The following is a 21,552-nucleotide window of genomic DNA, read 5'->3' on the forward strand; positions in this document are numbered from 1 at the left end:
AGAGAGAAAAAGGAAAACAAGCGATGCATTTTGTTTTCACGTAAAAGAACATCGTCATCGTTGTCGTCGTCGTAGTCGTCGTAGTCGTCGCAGTAGTCGTAGCCGTCGTAGTCGTCGTAATCGTCGTTATCGTTGTCCGAAGAAGAAACCAAAACGTGGTCGGCCGTGAAAATATTTTCTTTGTGTATAAAAGTCGTCTCCGGGAAGCATACAGCTCGAAACCGGCCGATGGTAGAGACGATAGTCGTGTAATGTTATATGTCACGACATACTCCGGTGAACATGCTTGTTTATTAAGTGGCTATATCTTAGTGCATTTTATGCGGTAAAAGCACAACGAAGAACGAAGCGAAGCCGTTTACACGCGAACCAAGTAACCACTAGAATCCCCTCCCTCTCCTCTCTCTCTCTCTCTTTCTCTTTGTCTATATATCCACCCTACCATCCCTCTCTCCCTCTTCAGCCCTCTTCAGCATATTGGAAGGCTCGTTTTCACGTTATCTACGTTTATGTTCGATAATTCGTCTGCCATGGCTCACGCTAAATGCGCTTTAACATTATAACTTCAAAATAATTTACGATGTCTCGTCTTGAACGATCTAAACTGAATGCAAGGATATCTCGAAAAGAAGAAAAGTAAATTACCGAAAATGTTAAAAATATCGTTGATTGGGAATCGTGCCAATCGTTGTATACTCTAAGTATACACATACATATATATGTATATAAGTAGATACGTATGTACTTACTTATTTCGTTCGAACGTCGAAAGATTAAGAACCATCGCGTGATATTCGTTTATTTTCTTTACCGAATTTTTAGCTAAGTTACTAAGAGATAACGATGCAATCGACTTATCTAAATTTTACAAAATGATTCCACCGATCTTTTTCTATGCTTTTATTTCAAACGAAAACTTCTTTTTCAAGACAACCTTTTTTTTTATATTCATCATAAACGCGAGAAAATGAACAACTAGGAGAAAAAGAAGAAGAAAAAGAAAAGAAATAGGAATGAAAAATTTCGAGATATTTTCGACGAATGTAATCGATATTTCAACGTTTAGAAGCTCTTATCTACGTCACGTAAGAACACTCGAGTATCTTTCTTTCGAAATAGATCTCGGAAAACCTTGTTTTGAATCATCGAAGCGTTTCAAACTCTTGTTAGTGTCTATTTATGCCTGTCCTACTTTCTCTTTTTTTTCTCTCTTTCTCTCTCTCTCTTTTTCTTTCTCTTTTTCGCTCTCTTTTCTATAGTAATCTTAACTCAGAGCAAAAAATTTTTTCCACACTCTCCGTCGGTCACAAAGTGAAATCTGCCACCAAAAGTGAAAATAGAACATGTTTGAATTTCGACCTGCGTTTTTATACGACCAGTCGGCTAGTCAACCAGCCCTTTTCGTGTTTGGTTTCTAACGTTTCGTTCTCTCCTCCCTCACTTCTCTCTCTCTCTCTCTCTCTATGACTTTCTCATACTTTCGGAATAATCCAAAGGGAATGACGGAGACAAGGCTCACACATCCTATTTCTACACTAGACATATCCTACATTTCGTTATTTATTTTTTCTTCGTAAGATCTATACCGAAACGTGCTCAACTCAAATGTTTAACGACGTTTAACACGTTTCTCAACAAAATAATATAAAACTATGTACTACTTTCGTCGTTTCGTGGGTGTCCAAACTTTTAAAACAGAAAGTTATAATACGATTATCAATTATCTAAGAAATATTAAAATTCTAATCATTTCAATCTGTACAAAAATTCTCGCAAGTTTATCCTTTAGGACGAGTTAAGAAGAAACTTTGATTATTTAAATATTAATTTACCTAAGTACTTGCATATTATTTCTTTGAATCGACGAATGAAATCAACATGCGCTCTCGCGATAAAGAATAATTCCTTGGTACGTGAGAAATTTTCAAGTTCGATTAGAAAAGAAAAAGAAAAAAAAAAAGTAAGAAAGGATGGAAGAAAAAGAAGAAAAAAAGAAAAGATTATATCGACTGGAAATACTCACAGATGGTTGAATCGATTCTCTTGGAAAAGGAAAGCGACATTTTCATTCCTTTACTCTCGTTCCTTCGTTGGTTTCTCCATCATCCTTGGTGGTTGCATCCGTGGGAAAGGAGAAAGAGACGTCTCGGTTTCCATCCATAGGAAAGCTAAAAATTTTCCGTGAACGCCCACGACCCTCGCCATTGGTTCGTAACGTTTCACGCTTGTGACCAGCGGCATCCTACCGACTATGTACCTACGTGAGGCGAATGTTCGATACACGAATAAGGTGCACCTTCTTCGACGACTCGCGGCCTCTTCCGTTTTTCGTGCAGTGCGCATGGTTATCCTCCTCGAAGGAAATACCGTGGACGACGAAACGAGTGCGTAAAGGGATGTATCGACTAGGAGTTACACGCGATGATTCCAGTTAGACGGACTCGAAAGGTTCTATAGATATCGTCCCTTTTCATCCTTGATCGCGATATTACAAGAATTACGATAATACGTAGATATTTCATTAATACCGTTAATTACTCGTCGTTAATATCAATCTCTTCTCTTTCTACCCCTCTCCATCACCCCCTTCCTCTCATTCGTGTACTCAACACCCGTCGTATTTCTTAAAGATTTTTCGAGAGTGTATCGCGAGCTAAACCAGTGATCAAGAGTTCTTTCGATTTTGACAGTGTGAATGTAAGAAGGGGAAACGAAAAAAAAAAAAAATGTTCAGTGATCACCCACCATCGGATAAATCCTTTCTATTTTATTCATTAAGTGCACACCGACCGAGTGAGAGAATATCTGTATATATTTATTTTTAGAAATCTTATCAGCAAACAATTTACGAAATATATAGAATAAGTTATCGACGTTAATCCGTTTTATGTCAGATTAATGAAAATTATTTCTATACTGTACAATTAAAAAAAAGAAAAAAAAAAAAAAGAAAAGAACTCGTTTCGAAGTTTTCACAATATATTTCATGAAAAAATTCTGAAACTGATTATCAATCGAGTCCGACTATGCGAGTAAGTAGTTATTTATCTATCAATATGAAATTCGAATATCATAAATGAAAGAATAGACGGTGAAGAATGATCAAAGGTCAGAATAAATCTCGAAGTCTCAATATATTTATATTTGTTCGGATAGAAGGGGAAGTGAGTGACCGGTAGATAGGCGAGCACGAGTAAAGGAGGAGGAAGGAGGTATAGGTGGGTGAAAAACGGGGGGCGCAGGCGCGGTCAGATAGAAAGAGGAAAGAGGAAGAACAGAAGAGAAAGAGAGAGAAAGAGAGAGAGATAGGAGAAGGGTGAATAGTCTGTTCCGTAGAGAGAGCACATGGTTTCCCCTCCCCCACCCTCTCACTCTTGTCGACACCGCGTTACTATTCCGCGATCCTACCACCTTTCAGCCTTTCGTTCGGGGGATGAAACTCGTAAATAATCATGGTGGGGTTATCTTCTGCGCCTTCGTGGAATACACCGATCAGAACTAGGAAGATCGGGAAGGGTTCCACCCTCTGTTATACGGAAAAGAGAAAGAGAAAGAGAAAGAGAAGAAAATCGACTTCTTATAGTCTCGTTAAAGGCACGTCAAACCGTTAGGATCTTGACCTAGGTGACTGTGAGTCGTCTTCGAGTGAGCTAAGGTAATTCTTCCTTGTCCTTCGGGAACATCGTTGTCGTCAGTGAGGTGTCCCGTGTTATTTCCTCGAATATCGTCCTAGTTATAGAATAATTCTAAGATCGCTACAATTTTTGTGACATTGTTTCATCCAAAGAAAAAAGAAAAAAGATATCGTTGAGATTGAAGTTTCATTTTTCTTTTCTTTTCTTTTTCTACTTTTTTTTTTCTTTTTCTTTTAATTTCTTTAATGGTTATATCATATTTTCATCACTCTCTCTCTCTCTCTCTCTCTCTTTCTTTCTCTCTTTGTTTCTGTCTCTATTTCTTATCTTTTGCAGACAGAGGTCGAATTGCAAATTCGTCGCGAACTAATCTCAATATGTTAAGAAAAAGGAATAAAGAAAAATGAGATAACGGAAGATAAGAGAAGACAAGCAAATTATACATTTGCGCTCTATTCGCGTATAAAAAACAGACGATCGAGAGATGTGCCCCGAAGTATTCCGTTTTGACGTTCCGCGTTCAGTGCGGGAGTGCGCGCCGATTTATTTCATCGCGTTTCATGCGAGAACCACTAGAGTGCGGTGACCAGTGGATGAACAACTTCGTCAAGGATGGGATATTAAGGGAGGTGAGTATGTATCTGTAATGACCATCGTGAAAATAATTTTATAATAATGATCGATATTTAAAGGATTTATCTTCTTCTTCTTCTTCTTCTTCTTCTTCTTTCTTTTTTATTTTCTTCTTTATTTTTATTTACTCATTTATTCTTTTGGCAAAGCAAATACAGTATTTTTTTCGAAAATAGTAAATCATAGGTGAAATGTATGAGTGAACGAAGCCATATATTCCCATGAAAATATTACTTAAGTCAAACTTAGTATTATGTATTTTATTTTGATCAAATAGTCGTAAAATAAAACGTAAAGCCATGTTTTTCTTTTTTTTCTATTAAAAGCAACACCTACGTTTAAGAATAATCCGCGTAATTATAAAGTCAAATCGCGAAGTAAATATAAAACTTCTCCATTAGAAAATACGATTCCTATCGACTTTGTTTCCCGTTTCTTTTTCTTTCTCTTTTTTTTTCTCTCTCTTTTTCTTTCGATTTCGTAGTCACTTTAGAAATAAAATTTCGTTAATTCTGTCTTACATTTTTTTATTATAAGAATAAAACATGAGAAAGAATGTCATAAATATTAAAACATGTCTGGGCCGACGAGAGTCATGCACCTTTTTATTATAGCTCGTGAGCAAACGATTAGCTATCCTAATGGTTGAGAAAGTGAATGAAATAGCGACATGCGAGAATGCGTGAATACGTGTCATTAATCAGGTACCGATTGTACGGTAATCACGGTCATTTTATCGCTTGTCATCGGTAGCATGTCGCGCATGATAACGAGACAGAAGTTGAATAAGTAACCACACTGTCATGCGATGTAAGTAAGTACATATGTACGTATGTATGTAGGTACTTAACACTTTTATCTATTCACATTGTCTGCCAGTCTTTCTCCTATTGAATACACGATGATACACATGAGTGTATCCATTGTTTTATTCAACGGATTCACTATGACAATTACAAGAAAGTTAAAAACACATTTATTACAATTATAATATATAAATTAAAACATTAAAAATTATTCGATTCATAATTGAATAGATAGATATTTAGATACGTAAAATATTACTGATGGAATCATTTCAATGTTGCACTTCAGGTTAGTAGATAGGTTTCTTTTTTTACTCCGATTTGTTTCATCATTTCCGAGAACAAAGTACTTTTTAAGAAAAGCATGGGTAATTATTGAAAACGAGGTCGTATATTGTTGGCATATTGTTAATCGTCTTCCTGCTCGTGAAAAATATCTAGCGACAATACCGTTCTTCACGGTCTGACGAAGCATTTCATCGTTTCCAAGAATATAATGGTAAATGACATACTATATATATATATATATATATATATATATATATATATATATATTTGTATGTGTGTGTGTGCATGAAATTCCATGAGCATTGCAACATAAAGTAAATAGGTATTTATGTATTTCTATCGATTACTTAATATCGAGTAGAGAACGTTAAAAATTCCTGATCATTGAAATCATTGTCTGTTCTGAATCATCATCTATTTTGTAAACTTCAAATCTACTGGCATAGATAAAATGAATAAGTAAGTAAGTAGTACATTCGTTATTAACATTCATACGAAAGATTAACAGGATTGATCCAATTAACTCCAGGTTTAAAGTAATTCCAACATGTCGAGAGTTCGCGTTCAAGAAGAGTGACTGACACGCGATTCCGAAAATAGAAATGAAACGAAGCTTTTACTGCATATACTTGATAAAGTTCTCAGTACATGGTCCAGGGGGCACACTCGTACAAAGGAGAAATTTTTCGCGCGATTTGTGGTTAGCGCGAAAGACACTTTCTTTCTCTCTTCCTCTCATTCATTTTTATGATTCTCGAGGGTATGGGAAAAGAGGAATAGCTCGAGGAAAGCTCAAAAGTGGGGTTAGTGCGACTGCCTAGGCGGACGATAAAACTTTTAACGCCTTCGTGTCCAATAAGCGTAACGTCCAGCGAGTTTTACATTGGGCGGCGTCCCGCGGCCATTACTCCGTAACGGGAGAACGCGCTACGGTGATTGGTCCGCGACGCATCATGGCCGCCGTCCGCCTAGAATTTCCCCTACCACCTCGACAGCTTTCTCCCGGAGGGATGGAAACATAAGTAAGTACTTACTCGTACGTATTTACTTACGTTTCTTCTTTCCTATGGAATTCTTCGTGGGAAAGAACGTAGGTATCGTCTGGTCCTGTCGAACAATTCGCTCTGCTCCAATTACTTACCTACTTACTTACTTACCTGTCGGAGATTAATTTTTTTTTCCTTTTATATCATTTTATATAAATTTCTTTTTGTTTTATTTTTTATACGCATATTATTTCTTTTTTCAAGATAGATAACGTAGTACTTACTACAATGCATAAGAAAGGATTATAATTAATAATCGTTCGATGTTTGTATAGATTAATAAATTGTAATTAACTTATTTTTTCTTTTTTTTTCTCTTTCTTTTCAATATTTAACGCCAAATGTTTTCGTTTATATGATTCATTATTATCACCGTCGAAACATAACGTTGAAAATAATTCTTATATTTAAACAGAAGATCTGAAATCTCTGACATGCAATACGAATTTGCAATTCGCGCCTACGCGGCTAATAATAAGTCTCGAATTCACGGGTCGATAAGTTTCGTCGCACTCTTCTTTACCGACCGTATCCCCACTCCAAATGGTCTCTTCAGGGAAGCAGAACCCGTGAAGGATAGAAAGAGAAAAGTAGAGAGTGGGTAGAGAAGGAAAGACGATGTCATAGTAGTACTAAAGCCCAGACCAAATGGTTTCCTTCGGCAATTTTACTGTAGATGGCAGGTTAACCGAGACATAATAAAATCCCTATAAATATATCGCAATAGTATTAAAAAAATAACACAATCGAATCGCACCTCGCCAAATTAAAAATATCAAATACGTCTTACAATTACAAAGAATTATTATCCTTGTTAAGTTACACGTGGATATCTATAAAACGATAAAACTTCCTACGACCTTTTAACTTTTTTAATTTAAATTTCACGCCCCTGATCACGCTAATGATGTAATATCATTATCTATCCAGAAGATACGCGCAGAAATATTTCACGAGGAAATTGTGTGAAAAAAAAAAGAAAAGAAAGAAAGAAAGGAGGAACGATTTTTCAATAATAAAAAAACCAAAAACAAAAAACAAAAAGAAAATAAAAGAAAAATAATAAAAAAAGATAAGAGGCGATATTTTAAAACGATCACGATGATGGCGCTCTCTACGAAGAAAGTAAGTACTTACTTACTTAGGTAGTGCTCATCGTGCGGAGCAATGTTAGTAGTAGTCGAGAGGGGTGGAGTGAAGGGTAGGAGTAGGAAGCGGTGGAAGAAAGACGAGGAGGGGGAGTCAATTTGACTAAAATGCATTCGTATAGACGGTACGAGAGGCACGTGCCCAAAGGCACGGTTACTTTAGTGCGATCTTTTAGTTACAGGAAAGGTAGGGCATACATATACATATATATATATATATGCAGTGTCTAAAATAGCGCATCCGAGAGAGAGAAAGAGAGAGAGAGAGAGAGAGAGAGAGAGAGAGAAAGAGGGAGAGATAGATCGAGAGAGAGAGGTCGTTGCATTTGCGCGCGCATACACATTCACGACACGTATCTCACCTTCGTCGACCGTGACGACGAAGTCATACACGTGGATTTTGTCCTGAAGCTATAACTAGAAGGAAGGAAAGAGAGAGATAGAGAGAGAGATAGAAAAAGAAAGAAAGAAAGAAAAAGAAGAGAGAAAAGAGAGAGAGAGAGAGAGAGAGAGAGAGAGAGAGAGATATACGATGTAGAAGTATGGAGGATGCAAACCCATAAACTCCACGGGTCGCCCCCTCTCTATCTTTCTCTATCTCTCTCTCTCTCTCTCTCTCTCTCTCTCTCTCTCTGTCTCTGTCTCTTTCTCTTTCTCTTTCTTTGGTAGTAGCGCGTTAGTGTGTAGTAGCGTCGTCGTAGCAGGCGCGTTCTTTCGACTCGCGACGACTTTTACATAGGAACGAAAGAAAAGACACCTTTCCGCGTTGGCTTATTCGAGTCGTGCGAGTGCAAGCGAGCAAGCGGGTACGAGGCATCGATCAGAGTTTCGATGTGATCGTTGGCGAACAGAGATAGATAGACGGATATAGAGATAGAAAGATAGAGGAAGAGAAAGAAAAAAGAGAGAGATAGAGAAAAAACAACAGAGAAAGATATATACATACATATAATATATATATATATATATATATATATATATATATATATATATACATATATATAGAGAGAGAGAGAGGGAGGAGAGGAAGAGAGAGAGAGAGAGAGAGAGAGAAAGAGAGAGTGGTACGATCCGATCGACGCGCCCCCACTCTTACGTTGCACTGGAACGAAAAACCCCGCGCGAAACGCGAACAAAAATAAAAGTAAGTAAATAAGTAAATAAGTACTTAAATGTACTACGTGACGTTTGCTCGTCCGCGAATCCGATTCACACGGAATCTTTCTAAAAGTGTTTCTAACTACTACAATATTCTCGTTCGTTTTCCTCGAGTTCTATCTATAGTTCTCTCGGATCGACGAGACCAACGGTTTTTTGTGACTCTTTTAAACATTCGTTTCCGACATTTGAACCGTTTTAAATCGATTCGTTTAATTCGAGTTTTACGTTATTTACTTTCTAAATATGGGAGGAACTTATTCGTTTGGAACGTTTCGTTTTTCTTCGTTCTTCATAACCTCAACGACAACTCGGCTCCCCCTGTGTATCGGTCCCCCTCCCTTCCTCCTCCTCCTCTCTCCCGCCGCCATTGAAACCCCCGTTGTTCGTTTCGGCGCATGCCTTCAAACGACCGATAAGCATGGTACGCCGAAGAACGTGTGTGTTTCTTTTTGTGAGACCGATTGCCTGTGGTGCCTGCTGCCCTTCGACTTGGACTTGAGAAGAATTTTTGTGATTTCTACGATCGATTGATATCTATCAAAGGTTAGTGTAGTTTTTAGTTTATCTCTCTCTCTCTCTCTCTCTTTCTGAAATGCGTTTCTTCATTTTTTCTTTCTGCCATGTTTCTTTTTTCTTTCTCTTTTTTCTCTCTCTTTCTCTTTCTCTCTTTCTGTTTCTTTCTTTTTTCTCTCTCCCTCTTGTACGCATATCCGTCACGTACTTATACATATACACACATCATATATATATATATATATATATATTGTGTGTGTCGTTTAACGGACCAACTCTAACGTGTATTTCGTAAGTCGCGTGGTAGTTAGGATGAAATACTGACGATGGCGCGCGCGTTCATGCGTCCAAAGAGAATAAGAAGGATAGAAAGAAAGAGACAGACGAATGCCGAACGTGTAACAAAGCAGACGTGTGTAAGTAAATACTGTTAGTTATTTCTTATTTCTTTCGTCATCATGCTTTTATTCATTTCAATTTGCGTATTACCGAACGAGAGTCCAGTCGATTCGAAATAATAAGAAACATGATTGATCTATCTTACTGGCGAATTATCGTCGCACCAAGAACGTTAATATATACTTACATACGTAAGTACTTACGTATGTAGGTAAGTACTAATTTAGTTATTTGCGTACTTACTATGTAGCTAAGAATATGCGTTTATTGCGCGTTTATCGCGTTATCAACGATATTTACGATTAATAGAGTTACGTAGATACATATTTAGGTTAGAATTTTATAAGGTTATATTAGCGCAGCATCGAATTTAACTAACGAAAGACAAAGAGATATCATTTGAGCGTGAAAAATTAATTACGCAATAAATATGTTCGTATATATGATATATATATGTGTATATGAATACGTACGACCTTTACGATGACCGATGACAACCTTTCGTATTTATATTATTATTAATCCTCGTGTCTACCGAACAGTACTTTTCATACGCTTCTTGAACACACTACGTCGTACATTAAATCGTTATTCTTAAATTACGCATGGGATATATTATCGTCTTAGGTATGATATATGGCGAATTATTTGACCATTTTTAAATTTCAGGCAATGTAATTATTTATAAATTATTTTTACAGCTCGTTTCTCCAGGTATATTTCTTTTTATTTTGTTTTTTCTTTGTTTCTAATAACACGAACAATTTTAATAATTTTTATCAAATATTTCGAAATGAAATATTTTATGATTACCTATATACGCACGTGAATAGGTAGGTACTTATGTACTATCCTACAATGGCGAATTATTTTACTATTTTAAATAAATTTTAAGCGATATAATTTTAGGCGATGTAATTATTAATACATTCTTTTTGCAGCTCGTTCTTTCCTTCGTTAAATAATACGATTAAATTTAAATATATTTGGCGTCCAATATCTCGCTGAAATCATATTGGAGAGGATATATAATACATACAAAGCGATTCTATAAATATAGAAAAGGATCATCCTTTCAAAATTTTGGTAGTAATTTTACGATACAATATTTATAAAATTATTATTTACGAATTCAAGGAACATATTCGTCTGTAGTTTTCCTTATGACCTTAAGATAAAGATGTGTGTATATATATATATATAGATATATACACCTATCGATAAAATAAAAATAAAAGATGTTACATAAACTATATAAAAAATCTTTAAGATACCGAGTTTGCTCGTCGAATCGTCGTTAATACATATTTACATATTTATTTATAATACTTTTGAAGGAGAATGGAAGAACATTTCTTTTGAGAAAAATTATCCTCTAACGACGCGTTACGATATTAATTTATTACGTCGCACGTAATATAAGACATAAATTTTCTATGCTTTTATTTAAACGGAGAACAATAACATAATCGATACTAGTGATATAAAGATAGAATTTTTCTTATAAAATAATTAATTTTAACTGAGGAAATTTTGTTAGTACTTAAGTACCTATATCATTTAAATACTTACATAGTTTTTAGTTTTCGTGTAGTATCGATTAAAAATATAAAAGCTGCATATATACCGGATGTTATTGAAAATAATATTTATTATCGGACGTTGTAAAAGAGTAAGTCTACAAATTAGTAATATCAAAGTCCTTGGGTACCGCGATATTCCTTAAGAATCATGAAACAAGAAAGTCGAAAGGTTTCGTACTGCGATATCCATTGACGTTATCGCATATTTTCCCATACACGTACACATACATATATATAAACAGACACAAAGAGAATACACACATATATGAACACAGTTTATAGTTGCGTGTCCTTACGCAGTGATTTATCATTATTCTTGTATGGATAATTACTGCTTCCCGCTGATCGTTTGATTTATCGCGATTGTACAATTAAGCGCAGCTCCTGACAAGATTTATACGCTTGCGAATGTATAGGTATATCTATATAATATCCATGTAGGTATGAGAGAAAGGGAGAGAGAGAAAGATTCTGAAGAAAGAATCTAAAGTTCGTGGTGTGTAACGACTGCTTGCAGCCGGTTGACATTCGAGGTCTGCACTTGCTGCTCTTTTCGTTAAAAGTGGGGGAAAGATGGAGGAAGAAAATAGGGGAGGAAGAGCGAAGACGAAAAACGACGTTTTTCTTCTTTTTTTTTCTTTTATTCTTTCTTTCTTTCTTTTCTTTTTTTATTTTAATTTTTACTTCTTTATTCATTCCCCTTACGCGTTGCATAGTAGAATCTCTCTTTCTCTCTCTCTCTCTCTTTCTTTTCGAGTGCAATCGTAATGCAGCCGATCTCTTCGTCTTATATTCTCTCAGGTACGGTCACCTCCCCTTCTTTTCTACCTTCTACTCCTTCTACCCCTTCTCCTTCATCTTCTTTTTCTTTTTCTTTTTCTTTCTCTTTCTCTTTCTCTTCTTCTTCTTCTCCTCCTCCTCCTCCTACCATCATCGGCGTTTCCTTATTGGTCTCTTCTTTTTCTCGCTCCGCTTTTTATGGCGTTTCATTAAAAGGAGGAACTTTACTCGGGCTAAGAGAAGATATAATTAGGAGATATACCGAAGGTCTCGCAACTATGTAGCGAAACTCGGTATTCAACTTGTTCGGTATCGTTAACGTTCTTACTCCCTCTGCATCGGAATCGTGCTCTTAAATTGCGGATCCGAAGATTTTCCACTTTATATCCTTGCTCTCTCGTCCTCTTAGTTTTGCTGCTGCTGCTGCTGTTGTTGCTGCTGCTGTTGTTGCTGTTGTTGCTGCTGCTGTTGCTGCTGTTGCTGATGCTGATGCTGATACTGATGCTGCTGCTGCCATTGGCACTAGCCGCTATCGTTGCCACCGTTGCTCCTGCTTTTGCTTCGTGAAGTTCATCTTCCTTTCTTTTTTTTTTCTTTTTTTTTTTTTTTTACTTCCTCGTCTTTTAAACCCTGCGAACAAAATTATTGTACATTTTTTTTTTCTATATAATTCTCGTAAACTCGAACGAGTGTCATTCGTTTGAAAGATAAAGAGTCGATCTAGATAGCGAGTTAATTCGATAGAAAGAAGGACTACTCGAAATTGAATCGCGACCAAGTCCCGTGTAATTTTTTTTCTTATAATTGCTTCTCATTTTTCTTTTTTATTTTATTCGACTTTTCTTTTACAGTCCCGAGAAATGTTTAATCTTGAAAATTTATTTTTAACGATCGATACGTAGGGAAATATCGCGTACATTTTTTGCAGGATTTCTTATTGGAATTTATAAATAATTCCTGTTCGTAAAATCGATTCTAAAAAAGAAAGAAAAAGGAAAAAAAAAAAATAATCGTAAGGCAGATTAGTCTAATAAAACGAAGTGAATTCGAAGCTTCGGATGGAATTGTAGGGAGAAGAAATGCAGCTGTGTTAAATGCAATCTATACCTATCGATACCTATCGAAAATCGAAATCTACTTCTCTCTTGCACTAGAATATCCTCCTCTTCTTCTAAAATGTTGAAAGCCACAAAAAAGAAAAAAAAAAAAAAGGAAGAGAAAAGAAAAAAGAAGATGCTTCGTGATAGCATACCATGCGTGTATGTAAGCCCTATACTTGTATACGTTTTCGCCACCCCCTATTTACTCCTCCCTCGGCTCCATCTCACTACTACCACTACTACTTGTAGAATGGCGAACGATGTCGATGACGTGCACTGGAGCTCGAAGCGAGCCAAGTTTTGATAGCCGGACGATTTTAGCCGGTACAATGTCCTCGGTGCATAATCCAACCAAAATGTAAGCTAGACGCCGTCGGCTCGCATGAAATATTTTTCTCCCGGCATGAATAATCCGAAACGCAACATACGCCCTATTTTTCTGTTTTTTTTTTGCTCGTTTCTTTCTTCTTTTCTTCTTTTTTTTTTTTTTTTGTTTGGTTACCCTGAAATACCAGTGATCGTCGATATAACATTTTTTTTTTTCAAGAAAATGTTTTCGACGGAATTTCTTATTTCTTTATTTTTTTCTTTTATAACTCGTCGATCTATTTAAAAAATAATGATATGTACTTGATTACGACGTTATCGTCGTAAAATTAATAATCGAATGGATTTAAAGGAAAGAAAAGAACTCACTATCGTTAGTTGTTAGTTGCAAAATACTTCACGTCTATATTTAACGCAACGATTCGACAAGAATATATCCTAATTTGTTGTAAAACAAAGTTAGATCTCGTATTTCGAAACGATTCTCTCTTTCTCTCTCTCTCTCTCTCTCTCTCGCTCGCTCTCTCGCTCTTAGTATGTAATGGAGAATTAGTTTACTTAGTTGGACGAATAATTTGATGAAGTTTGAAGACCACTGAAGCTCGCAGGAGTTTCTATGTGCAGAGGATGACACCGAGTGCATTTCAAATACCTACATTCACACATACACATACACGTATACACACACATAATACAAGTAAATACATAGAACATATACTATCTATAGAGAGAGAAAGAGAGACAGAGAGAACGCATACAAAGAATGTCGTATAAACAGGGTTCGCGTTTACATGCTCGTCCGTTTTCGCCTTGCCGTTCGCTCCTATTCGCTTAGAACTTGGTGTTTCTCTCTGTTTACAAGGCTTTCTCCCTCTGCACGCTTCGTCTTTTATTGCGACCATGGTCCTTCCGTCGCTTCCGTCGCGAAATTTACTCTCACGAATGCAAGCGAACGAACGAACGTATGAACGAACGAACGAACGAACGAACGAACGAACGAACGAACGACCACTGCGGATGCAACATTGTACCCTTCACGACGACTTAAATTTCTCCGATAAGTCGGACTATACATGCAACTCGTCTTTCCTTTCGAGATATATAACCCCTTCGGGAACTTGAGATCTCATGTTCGTTCGATAACACGAGAATAATATCTCGACGAATTTCATTTTCCAATCCTTTCTTTTATATCTTTCTTTTGCCAAACAGAGATAATTTTTTTTTTTACACGAGAATGATTATCAACTTTGAACTCATTACATGCTTCGGCCGAAAGTTAATCCTAGGTTAATCTTTTAACAAGGAAAGTTTGGAAAAAAGGATATATCTAATTAATTTTGAAGATCATTTAGAAACTTTTACATTGCCGTGTATTGGATACATGTTAATTTATAATAATCGTGCGTTCGAATAATCATGCGTTTATGAATATTATATTACGAAGGAGGTTAACAAAGGATTATCGGAACAAGTATAAGACATTTTAATAAATCATCCTAATCTTAACTTAAAAAAAAAAAACAGAGAGAGAGAGAGAGAGAGAAAGAGAAATAAGATATTTTTTTCACATTAACTTTAAAATAACGCGATTAATAAATCGATCATGTATCCATTTAAATATCTATCTAAACATCGAGAGTTTCTTATAAATCCTCATTTCCATGTAAATGCTTTTCAATCTTGGAAGAAAACTTACCTATCTCTTACTCGGAGAAGTTCGATGAAAAAAACCAATCTACGATAATGCTTCCGAGACGAGGCGAGGGCACTAACAGTAGAATTTTCCTCTTCATTTATAGGGACAAACTCTTTGCAAAGGTTTCTTCTTTCTAGTTGAAGATCGAACGATTTTCCGGTTATCTGTCCACCTACATAGTCCTCCCTCGTTCTCCCCCTTTTTTCATTTTGCTTTATCTCGGTTTCCATTTATTCGTATCGTTTTTTTTTTCTTTGCCTCTCTCGGTCGATATCGGAAAAAGGACGAGGTTTCTTTCCAACAAATTTCTGTTTTTTTTTTTTTCTTTCTTTCTTTCTTTTCTATGTTCTTTCTTTCTTTTCTTTCGACAGAAAGAAAAAGGAAAGAAAAGAGAACACACGGACAAAAAAAAAACGAGAGAAACAAAAAAGAAAAAGAAATTCGTCTCCTAGTCGTTTTAAACCGACGTAAGAAATTTTTTTGCCGGTCCTCTTTCCAACGTAGATATTTTTCTACGTAGGTACGTAGGGAATATTCGAAAAATCTGCTTTCCATTTGTCCAAAAGGGCTTTGCATAAAAACTAGAGTCTTGCCGAAAGGTCAACCATTCGTTCGTTCATTCGTTCGTTCGTTCGTTCGTTCGTTCTCTTCTTTTCTTCGAATAGCTCGTATGCGCAAAAAATAGGTAAACCCTTTTTTTTTTCTTTCTCTTTCTCTCTCTCTTTCTCTTTTTTTTTCTACGTCACCTCGTCGTTTACCCGCCGAACCGTTGTGTTTATACCTAAAGTAAACTACCGAAGCGAGAGCAGTCTCTTGTTGGAAGAAGACCGACACGTATCGTTTCGTATTCTTCGGAGATTTTCTGTGTGTTGTATTAATGAAACTTTAAGGGATATTATTGAAGTCACGTTTGGAGTATTAATATTATTCGAGAGATAAGTCAAAAAGTGTGTTAAAATAATATATGTAATCTATGTATATTGAGTTGATTATAACTACATATATATTTTATTATTGATAATTGCGTTAATTAAGTACGTAAAGGTAATACATATATACATATATACATACATATATATATATATATATACACATATGTATTGTGACTCATATAGTATCATAAGTATATCATACTCATTATATCGTGATTATTTATATGTTACAACAGAAATACTAGGAAACGTATATATTTACTTCGTAAAAGGATAAAATCATCGCAAAAGTGCTAATTGGTATAACTACTTGGAACGAGTAATGTTCATAGTGTTGTTAACGTTGATTGCCAAGGAGATTAATTACGTCCTTAAGACCGTTCTTAGCAAAAGGGATAATTGCTTCGCAGAAGGCAAACGTAGTCGGATATTCGATGGCCTCTTCTATTCGGTTTTGATTGGATTCTCGTCTTTCTCTTCCCTCCAAGATCATCTTACGAACGAAGGTTGTTCAGTTTGCTTTGTTCAGGGCTCTATGAAGTAGATTCCATGATTAGATCATACCAATCTTGCTGTTATTCGTTATACATACATACATACATACATACATACATACATACATACATACATACATACATATATATAGACTTGCCGTAGTTCGTTCCATTTTCTTTTCACGTTTGTTCTCCATCTTGAACGAAACTTCTCCTATCTATTATCGATCGAGAAAATATAACAAAAGAAAATATTTTCCAGCTACGGTTAAGACGATAATAAATATATCTCAATACTCCTTTATTAATAAGAAAGAAAAAGAACTTTATATTTTTTTCTTCTTTGAAAAGAAATATCGGAATAAAAAATTTTAAAAAGACGATGGAATCGAAGCGTCTCGTCGGCTCGTATCCGTCGGCTCGGAACTCGTTCGTTTTCTACGTAGCGTCGGAAAAAGAAAAAGAAAAAGAAAAAGAAAAAGAAAAAGAAAAAGATGAAGAAGACGTAGAAGATAAGGAATAGAACAGATATAAAAAAAATTAATACTGGAAAAAGCAATAGAAACGAGAAAGTATAAGCATAACAAAAGCAAAAAGAGAAGAAGAAAAGAAATAAAGAAATGAACAATATAACTATGCAAGAGATACGTAAATTAAATGCATTGGTACTCGAAGGATTATATATGTAAATAGTTGACTTCTCAATTAACCATGTCTACAAAGATAACCACATTGAATATGAGCGTGCATACGCGCGCGCAAAATCCGGCACGACGATATCGTAAAGAGCGATCTTTACGCTCATTCGTGGATGACCATGCGTTAGGTTCGCGACGCCCGATGTTTATGTCCACGCGAGAAATCTTTATCAAGCCTAGGCCAGCTAGCTAGATGCTTAAACGTTATTTCACTTGAGGCTCGCCATTTTACATGGACCATTTTATTACAGTTTATTTTCTTTAGGTGCTCCCGCAAGAGCTAGTCCATGCAACATTGTCCTTCGTTATTCTCGTTGGTCGATCAAAGTTATGAAAGTCTAGGACGAATTCATTGCTTGTAAGGCTCGTTCGTTCAGATTTTGATCGTATGGAATCCATTACGTTTCGTATCTTTTTAAAATATAGAGAAGAGTGTGTGCGTGTGTATATATATAGATATATATAATACGCATGTCATTAAAAGCCGAGACATTTCTATGGTAATCGTCCTCCTCTTCGTACGCCATTACGCCATTACGATGTTCAATGCGACATCTTAGTCTGTTACAAGCACGAAATGATATTCGTTATGTTATTTCCCTTTTTCATGATTTTCTTCCCTTTCTCTCTCTCTCTCTCTCTCTCTCTCTCTCTCTCTCTCTCTCTCTCTCTCTCTCTTTCTTTCTCTTTTTCTTTCTTTCTTTCTTTCTTATATTGCTCGAAAACTTTTAATATCATTTCGCGAAGAATAAAATCCCATCCTCCGGTCAAGTTAACGAGCGGTCCACGAGACGGATGCAATTTTGGGAGGAAGTCAGAGATCTATTATGTCTTACGGAGTTATGAAATAACGGTATATGACTTGAGTCGTTCGACGGGATAAATAGCGAGCTTCCGATATACTCTATATCTAGCTACCTATCTATATATATACCTACCTATCCACCAACCAACCAACCAACCAACAAAACCAACCAACCAACCAACCAACCAACCAACCAACCAACCAACCAAGAGAAATATCTTCAGCGTAGCTCCAATTTTACGAGGTCATCTTCCTATTTTCCAAACGTTCTCGTCCTACTCGTACGAAAGAAGCACGAAAAGGAGATCGAGCTTTCCGATTCGGAAGAAAGTCGAAAAGCTTACTAGAAAACGGGCAAGCGCGGTTAAGCGTTAAGTTTTCTCAAGGCGTTCCAACAACGAAATTGTTATTTCTCCTTCACCGAAGGAACGACGGAGGAAGATTGGACACGTAAAAGGGTTCTTCTTGCTAAGGCGAGTACGTTTGTAGGTACACGATTGTAAGGATGGGTTGGTTGAAATCGTTGTTGGAATATCGCCGACGAACTTCTACAATCTCTCTCTCTTTCTCTCTCTCTCTCTCTCTCTCTCTCTCTCTCTCTCTCTCGTTTCCTCTCTTTCTCTTTTCTCTTTCCGCGTTCTCTTACAAGATTTTACGTATGTGTGTAAGTATGCACGTGTATATATACGTGTATGTAAGTACATATAGCTTCACGTACGTTACCATGAGAAGTCTTACGCGTTAGAGGATTTATCCGGAGGATGTCGGATAGACTAGAGTAGGTACGTTATTCGTAGGTATGTAAGTTACGTGCATTTGTGTGTGACTATCAGGATGACGGCGAACGTTGAAGTCTCATTAGAGCGAAGTTGCAGGAACGACCGAAGGGAACTTCGTGCAAAGATATGTATGTGTGTGTGTATGTATATATATATATATATATATATATATATATATATAGATATAGATATAGATATATATTTGAGGGAAAAGACATGAAAACTTGGGAGGAGGTTGTGAAAATGTAAAGATATCTATGAAACGAAGTAGAGGAGGAAGAAGAAGAAGAAGAAGAAGACGAAGAAGAAGAAGAAGAAAAAGAAGAAGTAGACAAGGACGAGATGTAAGAGTAGACTAGAGTAGAGTAGAGTAGAGTAGAGTAGGGGGAAAGTCACAAAATGAGAAACGAGAGATAGGGACTGATGCACTAAAAAGAGAAGACTACGATGTCTACGCGAAGCTACGAGAATGTGAAGTCTAAGACGGTCGACAAATTTTTCGTCTCGAACCAAGGATACTTATCTACTTATTTTCCCCAAAAACAAAGTATTCGCGAAGAACTTTGATTTATCAGGAGGTGTAATAAATAAATTAGAGAAAAGTTCTTTTATTTCTTCTCTGTTTTTTTGTTTGTTTGTTCTCTTTATTTAAGAAAAGTGTCTAACTTTATTTTATATAGGCAGATAGTTCCATTTTCAAAATATTATTCTCAAAATATATACTCAGTTATCATAGTTATTACTGCACAATCGCGTTGAACGTATTTTTGGAAAAAGAATAGAAAAAAGGAAAATCATGCAAGTATCTAAATTATCCGATATTTTGACCGATTAAACAATACGATTATTTTTGTAAATGTTTAATTTATCATATATATATATATATATATATATATATATATTTTTTTTTTTGATTAGACATATAGGACGTATTTAAAGTAGATACATATATGCATACGTAGGTTCTAAGGATCGATGTCTTCTTGTGTTCTCATCGAGTTGAATATCACGCTTGAACTTAAGACTCTCTGACTGGTGTGGGAAAGGCGGTGCATCTCTCGCATCTTCAAACTTCACGCCCCTTCTAGATATTCCGTTCGAGAAGAAAGACCGAAAGGATTCCGGATCACGAAGACGATAGTCTAGACTCTGATCAACGTGGAGACTGTAAAATTCTGTAGGCACGTGATCTTCTATCATGGCGTCTCTCTCTCTCTCTCTCTCTCTCTCTTTCTCACTTCGTCTTTACATACATATGTATTACATGATGTTGATAGTAGTAGTAGTAGTAGTAGTAGCAGTAGCAGTAGTGTAGTAGTAATAGTAGAGTAGTAGTAGTAGTAGTAGTAGTGGTGGTGGTATACGAGATGGCAAGACCGTAATATATTTAACAATGTTTCACGATATGAGACGTTTTTACGGAAAGTCGTTGGAATAGGAATTGCTCTTTGGCTTTTCTCTCTTTCTCTTTTCTCCCTTTAGGAGGATGAGGATGAGGATGAGGATGAGGATGAGGATGAGGATGAGGATGAGAAGGAAGAAGAAGACCAAGGTGAACACATTGGAAACGAGTTTGTTCCAGTCTAGGTAATACGCGTATTCGATACCTCGTCTACATACATATATACGCATCGTATCTATGAGTATACTTATATATATATACATACATACATATGTATATATATATATACATACGTAAAATCGAGCTGCAGAAAACTTTTATAACCATCTCGGAACTCTGATCGGACTGCTGAATTCGATGACACGAAGCTTCCTTTCCCCCATTTTTATCTAATCCTTTCTTCTTTCTACTTCACTGATCTGCGTTTACTTTCTCTCTCTCTCTTTCTTTCTTTCTCTTTTTCTCCGTCTGTCTGTCTGTCTCTCTCTCTCTCTCTCTCTCTCTCTATTTCTCTTTCTCTACTTCTCTTTCTTTGTCTATCTTCTATTATCAAGCTTATATAAAAGAAAATTGGAAAAACTCTTTCGAGAAATTTAATTCGAACTTCTGTTATAAAATTTTTACTAACTTTTCTATCAATTCTCTATAGATAGTAATTGAGAAAAAAGAAAAAAGGAAAAAAAAAGAAAGAAAAATAGATATTTAATATCAACGCAGATACGATCGTAATCACGATGACAAATCAAACATCGATTCGTTAAAATTGACGATAGAAAATTGTCTCGTTTTCGAATAGGCGAATTCGAATGTTTGTGATATACGCGAGATAGAAAATAATGTAAACAGGATTCGAAGATCTGTTTGGGATATTGAAGAAGTGAAAAACATTGGAGAATGAAAAGGTCGCGATGGAAGGAAGGAAGGAAGGAAGGAAGGAAGGAAGTAAATAGTAAAAAAAAAAGAGGATGGCGAAGAAAGAATAGGAGAGAGGGGAGGAAGGAGGTACGTTCCTGGAAAGTTAGTTTCGTGCAGGACGTAGTGTCGACGTGGGAGGTGGCAAGGAACGGTAGGAAATGACGAAGAGAGGAGGATGAGATGAAGAGGGCTCTTTGGGGTGGGGTTTGTGAAGGATCGAAGTGAAGAGTAGAGAATGTTGGGAATGAGCTTGATTCTCGAGCGAGGTCACGTATCTCGAAGCCAATCTAATACACTTCGCGAAGAGGAAGAAAGCCAAAAGTGAGTTACCACATTTCTCTCTTTCTCTCTCTTTTTCTCTTTCATTCTTATTGGATAATAGCGTAAAGGTTATGTCCATGAAAAGCAA

The 21,552-nt window shown here is 36.2% G+C and overlaps 1 protein-coding gene across 7 annotated transcripts in view; it reads left to right on the forward strand.

Moving 5' to 3' along the window:
* Positions 1-21,552, forward strand: part of LOC122628314 — a 305,366-nt gene that overhangs the window by 1,834 nt on the left and 281,980 nt on the right. For 2 of the 7 annotated variants that reach the window (XM_043810494.1, XM_043810495.1), the window contains exon 1: positions 20,956-21,294. In XM_043810494.1, coding sequence (XP_043666429.1) covers positions 21,123-21,294 — 172 coding nt within the window. In that variant the 5' untranslated portion in view covers positions 20,956-21,122. The other 5 variants (XR_006327004.1, XR_006327005.1, XR_006327006.1 and 2 more) reach the window with 5 other exon arrangements.

This window comes from Vespula pensylvanica, chromosome 4 (assembly GCF_014466175.1).
Source record: "Vespula pensylvanica isolate Volc-1 chromosome 4, ASM1446617v1, whole genome shotgun sequence".
Classification (NCBI taxonomy): Eukaryota; Metazoa; Arthropoda; class Insecta; order Hymenoptera; family Vespidae; genus Vespula; species Vespula pensylvanica.